The sequence below is a fragment of the Torulaspora globosa genome, chromosome 4 (genome assembly GCF_014133895.1).
Source record: "Torulaspora globosa chromosome 4, complete sequence".
In the NCBI taxonomy this organism is placed as follows: domain Eukaryota; kingdom Fungi; phylum Ascomycota; class Saccharomycetes; order Saccharomycetales; family Saccharomycetaceae; genus Torulaspora; species Torulaspora globosa.
In genome coordinates this window covers 1110734-1122226 of record NC_050730.1, presented here as the reverse complement: position 1 = coordinate 1122226, position 11493 = coordinate 1110734, and the positions used below count along the sequence as shown (strand labels likewise).

Below are 11493 nucleotides of genomic sequence, written 5' to 3'. Positions count from 1 at the left end.
CATCAATCAAACAGAGTAGCAAATCAACCCACCCAGCTCAAATCGTACAAGCATTCACCACAACCTTCCTCGTCATCATCAAACAATGATCAGCACCCCATCTTCATCTTAAAAGATCAATCATTCAATCACATCCCTCTTCAATCATCATCCCACCACATATCAAAAATCAATCATTCCTCACATCTTTCATCTTAACCTAAATCAATCAATTTCACCACAACCTTTATCAATCAATCAAATCCCACCACATCCACATCTTAAATCTAACAATCATTCTTCACATCTTCATCTTAAAAACAAACAATCATTTCTCACATCCACAAAAAATAATCATCATCTCACCCATCTTCATGAATCAATCATCATCCACATCTTAAATCATCAATCATCCACAAACTAGTCATCTTGAATCAATCATCATCACAAACACTATCATCAATCATCATCATCAATCAATCATTCCACACATTTACCCCGGAACTCCTTGTCCTGCATGACAACATTCCTCAAGACGTCTTATCATGCAGAGTCCACAGTAACATTAACCCGGACATTCCTCGTGACGTCATATCATGCAGGTCATTGCCACATTACCCCGGACATTCCTCCTGACGCCATCGCATGCAGGTCATTGCCACATTACCCCGGACATTCCTCGTGACGTCATATCATGCAGGTCATTGCCACATTACCCCGGACATTCCTCCTGACGCCATCGCATGCAGGTCATTGCCACATTACCCCGGACATTCCTCGTGACGTCTTATCATGCAGAGTCCACGGCAACATTAACCCGGACATTCCTCCTGACGCCATCGCATGCAGGTCATTGCCACATTACCCCGGACATTCCTCGTGACGTCATATCATGCAGGTCATTGCCACATTACCCCTGACATTCCTCGTGACGTCTTATCATGCAGAGTCCACGGCAACATTAACCCGGACATTCCTCCTGACGCCATCGCATGCAGGTCATTGCCACATTACCCCGGACATTCCTCGTGACGTCATATCATGCAGGTCATTGCCACATTACCCCTGACATTCCTCATGACGTCTTATCATGCACAACCATGGCAACCTACCCCGAACATTCCTCGCGACGTCATATCATGCAGAAGTTTGGCATGTTACCCCCGGACTTTCCTTATCATGCAGGGTCCTGTCGGACTTTGCCTTACCGGTCGTTATCGGCCGTTATCGCTCTCGGAGTTTTCGCACTTCGGCGATATCGGAATCCACCTCGGATATCGCTCCCCACGGAATACTGTCCCTGTTACCACCCCGATTCGGGTCTTACGCTAAAATTTTGACGCGCTTTGGACACAGACCAGTGTTACATGACCACAACACAAAAGGTCTTGCGCAATCCGCTTTCTGCATTCAACATTGCTTGGGTAAAGTATTTAATCACACCGGGATGTCTACCTCATCATATCACACGCTTATCACACCACAAAAGATCTTGTCAACCGTTGCTCGACGTTTCCTGGTTTAATTATACTTACTGTTGGTGAGTTGTCTCGTCTTAAGAGTGAGAATAAAAAACCTTTGTGTCGCCCGCGCCTCGCTGCGTCGGCTCCTTGAAAAAAAAAGACCCAAAAGACTTTCTGCGACCCACGCAAAAAAAAAAATTGCGACGACGCGCGACGACGCGGGCAAGAAAAACTTATTCGACTTTTTCGGATGTATGGGTTACGAGAATCTGGATGTATGGGTTTCAAGAACAGTCACACAGCCGGGATCTACTACCACCGATGGATTCTACGTGATCGGCTCTGTGTGCTACGGCTCTAAAACTTTCTGCGACCCACGCAAAAAACATTTTTCACCCTAGTTGCGACGACGCGCGACGACGCGCTCAAGAAAAACTTATTCCAGATTTGCGGGTGTATGGGTTTCATGAATCTGCATGTATGGGTTTTAAGAACAGTCACACAGCTGGACTTTGGTCGATCTACTACCACCCATGGATTCTGCGTGCTATGATCGGCTCCACTTGACCCCTGACAGGTACCATGTGCTATGATAGGCCCCTCTTGACCCTCTGCGTGCTATGACCGGCTCCTCTTGACGCTCTTTGATCGTTGTACCTCCCCGGGGGCCACTACATGCTCTTTGCCTCCCACTGACAGGTTCCATGCGCTATGATTGCTCCTCTGGACCACCCCCGGCTCACCTCCTCTTGTCTATCTGCTCCGCAACTGCACAAGTCAATCTTTGTTTTTGCTGGATTTTCTATTTGCTCGACTAAACTTGTATCTGCAAAATGCTGAGAAACCTAGGACAAGATTTTGCAATAATCTGTCGTGAGAGATGCTATCTAGGTGTTACCCGGACTCTAGGCACGCCTGAAAATTTTCAACCGTCGAGGACGTTACTCATAGACGTCCAAGACAGTGGATAGCGGATGATGTACTAGGAGTGGGCTGCTGGTACGGGGCGTAATGTAGCTGTGATAGGCTCAAGTGTTTGGGAATAGGGTAGTTGGAGTGTGGATGGTGGTTTAAGTGTTTGGGAGTAAGGTTGTTGTAGTGTAAGGTCGGGGTAGTTTAAGTGTTTGGGAGTAAGGTTGTAGTGTGAGGTCGGGGTAGTTTAAGTGTTTGGGAGTAAGGTTGTTGTGGTGTTAGGTCGGGGTAGTTTAAGTGTTTGGGAGTAAGGTTGTTGTAGTGTAAGGTTGGGGTAGTAGAGTCGTTGGGTGTGGATAGTGGTCTGATATGATTCTTGGACTTGGTTATCTTGCGGATGGTAGACAGCTCATCCCAAGAGCAGTTCTCTTAACATTGTGCGGTGGATATGTCTCTTGCATGGTATCTTGCGAATGGCTCAGCCCGAGAGCAGTTCTCTTAACATTGTGCGGTGGATATGTCTCTTGCATGGTATCTTGCGGATGGTAGACAGCTGAGCCCAAGTGCAGTGGTCTCATCATTGCGCCGTGGATATGTCTCTTGCATGGTATCTTGCGGATGTAGACAGCTGAGCCCAAGTGCAGTGGTCTCATCATTGTGCCGTGGATATGTCTCTTGCATGGCATCTTGCGAATGGCTCAGCCCAAGAGCAGTTCTCTTAACATTGTGCCGTGGTATGTCTCTTGCATGGCATCTTGCTAATGGCTCAGCCCAAGAGTAGTGGTCTCATCATTGTGTGGTGATTTCCTATGCTCTTATGATTCTTGAGGTTTGCGGGTTGTAGACTTCTTAGCCCAAGTGCAGTACTCCCTGCAGTGGTGGTTTCCCACGCTCTTGTATCATTTGAAGTGATGCTCTTTGATTCTTGTACTGAGGCATCTTGCGAGTGGCCCAGCCCAAGAGCAGTGGTCTTAGCATTGTGCCGTGGCTATTTCTGTTCTTGCACTTGGGTATCTTGCGAATGGCCCAGCCCAAGTGCAGTACTCCCTGCAGTGGTGGTTTCCCACGCTCTTGTATGATGCTCTTTGATTCTTGGATATGGATATCTTGAGGATTTTAGACGGTTCAGGTCAAGTGAAGTGGTCTTATCACAGTGTGGTGGCTTTTTCTCCTCAAGTATGCGAATTGTAGACAGCCCAAGTGAAGTAGTCTTATCATTGCGCCTTATGAGTCTTGAAGTTTGCGGATTGCAGAAGGCCCAGCTCAAATGCAATGCTGTCGTGCCTTGGATATACGCCCTGGAGTGGTGATTTCCCATACTCCTGTATGATTCTTGCGAATGGCTCAGCCCAAGGGAAGTGGTGATTTCGCATGTTCTTGCATGGTACCTTGCGAATGGCCCTGCAGTAGTAGTTCTTAAACTCTCAAAGTGCCAAGCGCCCCTAGTGGTTTCCTTTGTATGATTCTTAAGCGTACCGACCTGCTCAAGTGCCAAGCGCAGTACTGCAAAGTGCCCCTCTCTTGCGAAATCTGATTGACTGTCGTTTACAACTGCGCCATTTGTTTTCGCGTCCTCGTCGTCGCGTCGCGCATAAAATTTTTCGCCATAAAATTTTTCGTCTCCTCGCCTCCATATAAAAGCACAGGTGTTTTTCTCCCACCCAGAGTAACAGCGCAAAGCCCAGGCAGTCCCCTAGGCCCTCTTGGCGCTATCTCTTGGGTCTTCTGGGCCTTAGTAAATCTCTTGCAGGGGTATAACCCCTCGTAGTCTCTTGCAGGGCCTCTGGCCCTACGTAAATCTCTTGCAGGGGTCTAGCCCCTCGTAGGGGGTCCTCTGGGCCTCTCGTAGTCTCTTGCAGGGCTTCTGGCCCGTCCCCAAGAACCACCTCTTCATTGCAATTGGCCATTCGCAATTCCCTGTTTGCCCGACGAAACATATATTTGCCCGGTCCGCGCGCCCGCGCCAGCTTCAAAATCGTCGCCCGAGCCCGTGAATATAAACGCCCGTCAGAAATGCAAGCCCCCCGTTACCCGGACTTTAAATCGCAGTGCCCCTTTGCTTGTTGACCCTTCACAACAACATTTACATCTCGTCAAGACCTGGGTTGCTCCATTTCCTGGTGGATACCTATAATCAAACAATTACTACTCTAAAAACTCATCCATCTCTATCTTTCACCGAACAAGCTCCTCGATAAACCCTTCCTCTCATCTTACGGATCTAAAAAAATAAACACTCTCACAACTTCCACCTCATCCTTACTATCTCTCCTCAAACTAACTTCTTCATCAATCACTCGTCTCTTTCTTGTATTTTCCGATCTAAGAAGTAATCAATCTCATTTCTCACCTCATCCTTACTTTCTCTCCTCCTCATCAATCACTCGTCTCTTTGCCACCATCCGTCTTCGTAGCTCATCCCTCCAGGGCTTTACTCGCTGTCACGTGGATGGTTTCCCAAAAAGGAAAAGCAACCTCATGTCGACAGGCCTTAAATGACAAGCAGAGGAAAAATGTTTGCATAACATTCGTACAGGCTTATCTTGTCATTGCCTCTCCCATATAGAAAAGTAGACTCCCAGCCATCTGGACAGGAGCTACAGGACTCTTATAGGCAGTATACTTTTATCGTCATATACGGCACTTACCTCAGCAGATTTGGCCCCAAGTATTTGTTACTTGCGCCTCTGCCAGGCCAAATTCAACACTCCGCACTTGAATAACTGGTTGAGCACACTACTTCTGTGACAACCGCCCTTTCCTCGACTCTTTGTTTCGTCCTCTAATTGCTCTATTTGCCCTGCCAAATATGTATTTGGTCCCAACCGTGGACCTGAGACTAACAATGTTTCTGAAGTATCAAAAGAGACTGGCCCGAAATGTCACTACGAGAGCGGGACGTGCAGATAGAGCCGACAAGGCTTGCATGGCGGCTGCAATCCTCTCTTGTCTCTGGGACCTGGAAGTCTAGGCAGCACAGCATAAAAGCGCACAAAAGTAAGCAATATATGGTCGATAACTGGTGGAGTAGAGTACAAAACCAAACTATTCGTAGCGCTCTACAAGATGAGATAGCTTATTGCAAATGGCTCCGCACTTAAGAGTACTATTCTTCATGACTATTAGAGCTACTTCCAGCACCATGGCGGCACTCAAATATGATAAAACATTCTCAACGTCCGTTGGATCGTCTGGCCGCCCCACAGCTTGTAAAAAAATAAAAGCAGACTTGAGGAATGAATACTCTGTAAAATTGACACTCACTTTTATTGATCCATCATCAAGTACACGAGTTCCTCGCTATATTTTGAATTTTTCCTTTGGTAACCATGCCCGAGGTTCTGCAATCCTTCCGGTGCTGCTGCAATTCGTGCACTTGTTCTGGAAAAAGTTTCAGGAGGTTAGCCACTTTCGTCATCTTTTCGTCTTGAGAGGGAATATGGATGAGGCACCATTGAAGGTCTTCAAGTGTACTCCAAATTTCCGTTGAAGGAAGGTCCCTCTCTGAGCGGCGAACAGTGTCTGGCAATCTATTATAGAGCGCTAGAATTTTCTCAATGTACCAAAATTTTTCGCAAGTATTGCGTAAGAACGATAAGTTCTGTTTTCGTTCTTATGGATACGCTGACACTAATTGGATAATTGCCGGGTCTTGATATAGTTCTAAGTGCTCGGAGCTTAGAATTTCATCGAAGAACTTGGCAACATCATTCCTTGTGTTCTGACCCCTCAAAACCTTCATCACACGGTTGTTGTTCGCGCTCACTTTACTTGCGCTATAAGGCATTTCTAGGACTTCGTCCTCCATGCCATTTGGGATCACATCACCTAGTGCTATAACCTTTCTAATGTCCTCAGGTATAGTGGCAGCATCAGCATTCCCCTTCAGAAATCGGTGGCTTCGTAGTCGCTTCATAATAGTGTTTAGGACCACATATGGTTCAGGCCAATTGATGTCGTTGCGAAGAACGTCAAAAGGATATTTCCTGAGCCTGAACTTGGCGACGTAGATGGCCAGCAGTGGGTATTCAGCAAAGGAATCAGGGACGTTCATCCATCGACGCATTGAAATGATACATGATCTTCAGGGCTGTAAGCGACCCGATGTGGTAAGAGGAAGAAGCATTATGACAAATAAGCTAGAACCTCTTTGTTTGTTGGCTGGTCTTTTGGTCTAGTTGGTGATGCCCAAGCCGGAGTGCTTGTCAAAAGGCCTAAAGGAGGGCCTGTACGTATCCTGTTTGCCATTATAGTCTTCTCCTGACAAAAGTCTTATAGAAAGTTAGAGGCAAGGATTGTCGCGAAAGTCTTGAAAACAATTTCATTTCCTGTGCGAGACTAAAGGTGACCTTCTCTCTACCATCCCTGGGAAACTCAAGCAGGTATTTGCGGAAAGCAGAATATTTGACAAAATCACCCGCAGTTGAGTTGAGAAAGGGACAAGACTGCAGGGCAGTACGAGAAAAGGCTTGACATTGTGCACGTCGATCCAGCTGTAATGTGGAATCCTTGACTGCCCAAGTTTCATTTCGGCGCTTTGCAGGATTCCTACGAAAAATTTACTCCCGCCGCCTAGTCTGCCACAACCAGGATCATTTTCAGGTTGTCCGGTCTATGACACAGGATTATTATTAAATGAACCTGACGGGTAATATATTGTAAATATGCCTATTTCATTTTAAATCTATATTGTAGGCGGTAGTCCATTGATATGTCAAGCCATCTTCCGTCCGCTACGGGTAGCGGGTTCAGCAAGCCGTGCTGGCGTGGCCTATGGGATTTGATCAACTGATATTGGACGTAAGGTTGTGTGGTGTACTGGTCAATCGAATGTTGTAACTTTGGCCAGTAGCACATGGGGGCTATTTTCCCTAGTGTGACTCTAACGCCGAAGTGTCCACCGAACAAGGTGTGGTCGTGGTATAACTTCATGACTTCATCTTGGTATTTCCTAGGAACAACAATACGATCTCGGTAGTAAATCAAACCATTGTTCGAGATTCAGGAAAGCCGGTAATTTTGTTTGGTGCATTCATCTCTGGAAGGCGCTTTTTGTCGCTTAACCTACTGAGGCCTCCCTTGGCTCCTAGATCTTTTTACTCGGCGGTTGTTGGAACCGGAGACTGTTGAGACGGTTGTGTCCTCGTCGCCTTGGTCAATGTCCGGTACGCGATCGGTTGTAATACAGGTCCGTATTACCAGATTAGCTTAATGGGTTAGAATGTGTATCTTGAGTAGCTTCTTGGCTAAGGTTATCAGGCGTGGAAATCAATCTATTATCTCTTTCAAGGTGGTCAGTTTGTGGAGCCGTACAATATTCTGTGTTGACGACTTGAGGCATCGGAAATAGTGAGCTATCGCCAACTTCTCAATAGTATGGCTTTTTGGGAATCTTATCCTAGTTCTTTTTGAACTGCTCGTTAAAATTGTTCGATTCCCAGCTTTTCTTGGGAAAACATAATGATGCTGTTGAGTATCCCACAAACGTCGGGCTCCTTCTAGAAGTGATTTGGAAATGCTTCCGTGAAGTCATCGAATGACACATCCTGATAGTTTTCAGCCCATTCTGCGGCTGGACCGCTAAGGTGTTTCGTGAAATAAGCAACACGGGCGACTTCATTATGCCATTGCCATTGACCAATCTGATGTCAGCTTTTTTATCAGGACAATACTATTGAATATTGCTTCTCCGTTGATGGCTTTTATGATTGGTTGGTTCCCTCGGTTCTCTTACTGTGTTCACGACTTCTAACCTTTGTTATACTTGGACATCCAGCTCAGCATGAGTTTGTATCAGTTCTAGATACAATATCTTCTCCCCTCTCGGGATCCCCTTGAGATTCATAGAGTTGTCGGAAGTTGGCAAGCACTGATTTGCGGATGTTGTCAGGGACCTTGGCGAATTACTTTTCGGAGTATTCAACAGTCATTGTCGGGTCTACGTCCCGCATACGGCATAAGTAGACATGATGCGTAGTGTCAAAAACGGGCACTGAGCCCAGTCTTGAGAAAAATCAACTACGTCTGCATTTCTAAAAAAAGAAAGCAACCTCTCAAGCGTTACTGCAAGACAAAGTTTTACTCTCTATATACGGCACTTGCCTCTATTACCTGGTAAATATGTTCTTCGCATGTTCTTCCCACAAACGGACCCCTAAAAAACCGGGCCGCGTGATGACAATACTTCGCACGCCAGCGGAAATACTCCGAAACTTTACCCGGGAATCATTCTTGGTCACGCGATGCCATGCAGGGTCTTCCCCTAAATTAGCCGCCGAAGGGAGTTTGTCTTCTCGCTGATAACGTGTTGGGATCGGGAAAGTCATGGATTAGTTTGAGCGCTCCGCCAGATCGGACTTCATCGATCTCTATCTCCTATCTTATTTGTTATTGTTATCGCGATTTTGCCGCATATCCGGTGTAATATTTGTCAGCAGGATTCGAATTCCCGCAAATCCCAATATTACCTCCCAGGTGTAACATCAACACATTTGCCGTCTTAAGAAGCCTACGCCGCTTTGCGTGGAGAATACACTGGTTCTGGACAGCCTGCTGTGCTAATTGATATCAATATTGACTTTATCACCAGTTCATCTGTCTTCCGTGAAATATCAAGTTTGTTAGCGAATCCGGTTAGGCATTTTTTCATAAAAATTCATTTTTGTTGATATCCTTTAGTTGAATATGCGCTTTATTTTTGAGAAACTATTGAATTTCAATGAATTGTATGTAGCTCTTTGTTGACGCCAAACTTCCAAAATGCTGCTGAGAATCTCAAGCTTAACAAAATGCCGTTAGATATCTAATGATTCTCGGCTCTAATGCAACTCACAAGAACCGACTACGATTATTAGTAAGCAAAGAAGCTCAAGAGATCGCTTTGTGACAGATACCAAGTATAATAATGCTGAGAAAGATGCCCACATTATGGGAGTTTGCGCATCGTTAGTTCCTCCACCCTCCAAGGATTTCCTAGCTGTGCCTCGATGAAAGTTTTGATTGTATTGGCACATCCTGAAAAAGCCTCTTTAACCAGTTCTCTGGCCATGTTGGCCAAAGAGACTTTCGAATCGCAAGGAGATGAAGTTAAGGTTAGTGATCTTTACGGTCTTGGTTGGAAGAGCAATGTCGATAAAGAAGATTTCCCCGGAAATAATTCGGACAGGCTTTTTGTCTGCGACGCCTCCAAGAAAGCTACGCGATCAAATAGCCTAACCGAAGATGTCGTGGAAGAACAAAAAAAATTACTTTGGTGTGACACATTGTTTTTGGTGTTTCCGCTTTGGTGGTTCTCAATGCCTGCAATTCTCAAAGGCTGGGTGGAGAGAGTCTTCTCCTACGGAGTAGGCTATGGAGTTGGCGTTCACGATAGTACCCATTGGGGTGATAGATATGGCGAAGGGACTTTTGCGGGGAAAAAAGCTATGGTTATAACTCTTGCTGGAGGCTGGGAGTCTCATTACAGCGCGAGGGGCATAAACGGTCCAATAGAAGACCTTTTGTTTCCTATAAACCATGGTATTTTGTATTATTCGGGATTTGATGTTCTGCCACCACTTGTTGCATACCGTTCAGATTCGGTTGATGATAGTTCTTTCAAAAAGCTGTCTCTTAAGTTGAAAGAAAGGATTATTTCTCTTCAAGAAACGAAACCAATCGCATATAAAAGGCAAAATTATGGTGACTACACGATACCCGCTCTTGAACTTAAGGGCGACATCGGATGTGGATGTGGAGGTTTCAGTTTGCATATCAAAAACTGATAATTCGACTTAACCTTTCAGGATACTGGTTCTTTTAGATTAGATTTTTTAATACTGAATAAAAATCAATCTTTTTTCTTTAGTTACCTTTTTTCTTAGATTCAGATAGCAATGGTATGACAGCATAATTTTAAGCTAAAAGTCACCTCTCTCCAGAAACGTCTTTGTTGATGACAAGTCTCGCCGTCTGCAGTTGTACTGCACCTACAACAAGAACAAGTCTTCGGAAGCCACTCTCAAGGCTATGGACAGCGTGACTGTCTGTTCTACTTTATCGTGGTCCTAATGCAGATGCAGATTAATGTACTGCGTGGCAGTTCTAGAAGTATCTGTGTCACTATGGATCCTCAGAGCGCTAAGCTGATGGAGCACATCCCGCTGATTCTCCGTTTTCAGAGGAGGTGCGCACAGCGCAGTCTTTAACTCACGAAGCCAACCATAGCGTCAGGACAGCGTATTCCACGTGCGCTGTCGACAGCTTTTCGTTAGCATCTGTTGCTGGATCAAAAGCCATCCAGCTGCAGGAAGAGGCCTCACGGAGATGGATTGCGTGGCTGCAGGTGGAAGATGGTACTATTGCCCAGGAGAAAGTGACGGCGCCAGCCGCCGAGATGCCGGTTCTGTCTTGCGAGCATCCGGTGGAACCGAAGTCGTTTGATGATCTGCTGGCTGCTGGCGAAAAACTGTTTGGAAAGGTAGTATACAACTCATTTACCCAATTAACAATAAGCAAGACGATCCCCTTCGAACTATTAATTTTGGTACTCTATCTTTTAATCTTAACAGCGATAGAAGTGAAAGACCTGATTGATGTATGTGATAGCCTCAATCAGTCTGATAATGCTCCTGAAGGTGGCTACGGGACTCTAAGCGTATGAAAACTCTACGATTTGTGACGACAGAAACAACTTTGTATCCCCCAGTGCTATGCCAGATGACATAGGCAGCTTGCACGCCTAGTGGAACTTCACTATGTTCCAACAATGGGCACAAAATAATAAGCCCCGTCGTCAGCTCGGACATTAGACTGATGAAGCGGCAATAGCGCCTATCCTTCAACTATTTTATTCAGCCGCTGAATGACAGGACCGGGAGAATCATGATTATGTCACATAGAAGCTTTGTTGCAGACTCGTGATTGAAAGTACTACCTAGTAATGGAGAAGCCACCGATGGTGGGACCGGTGACCTCTTCACGTGTGATAGTCATGAGGAGCAGGTACGGCCTATAATGGATACTCAGATCCGGAAAATAATTTCATTATAACCAGAGGCAGATTTGAACCCCCTTGATGCCTCAAAATAATCATGACTTAAGGGGCACGGCATGCTAACTGCCAAATTCTCTATCAGTACCCTGTGATTCTTGCTGCAAG

The 11493-nt window shown here is 45.7% G+C and overlaps 2 protein-coding genes across 2 annotated transcripts; one reads left to right on the top strand and one right to left on the bottom strand.

Moving 5' to 3' along the window:
* Positions 1-5967: 5967 nt before the first annotated feature.
* HG536_0D06240 (uncharacterized protein) lies at positions 5968-6420 on the bottom strand (the record flags this gene model as incomplete). Its single annotated transcript, XM_037283877.1, has 1 exon — positions 5968-6420. One exon carries the CDS (start codon positions 6418-6420, stop codon positions 5968-5970), a length of 453 nt encoding a protein of 150 aa, XP_037139773.1.
* A 2920-nt stretch (positions 6421-9340) lies between these two features.
* HG536_0D06230 (NAD(P)H-dependent oxidoreductase) lies at positions 9341-10117 on the top strand (the record flags this gene model as incomplete). The annotated part of the gene is made up of 1 exon (XM_037283876.1): positions 9341-10117. The coding sequence occupies one exon, from the start codon at positions 9341-9343 to the stop codon at positions 10115-10117; it is 777 nt and encodes a 258-aa protein (XP_037139772.1).
* Positions 10118-11493: the final 1376 nt, after the last annotated feature.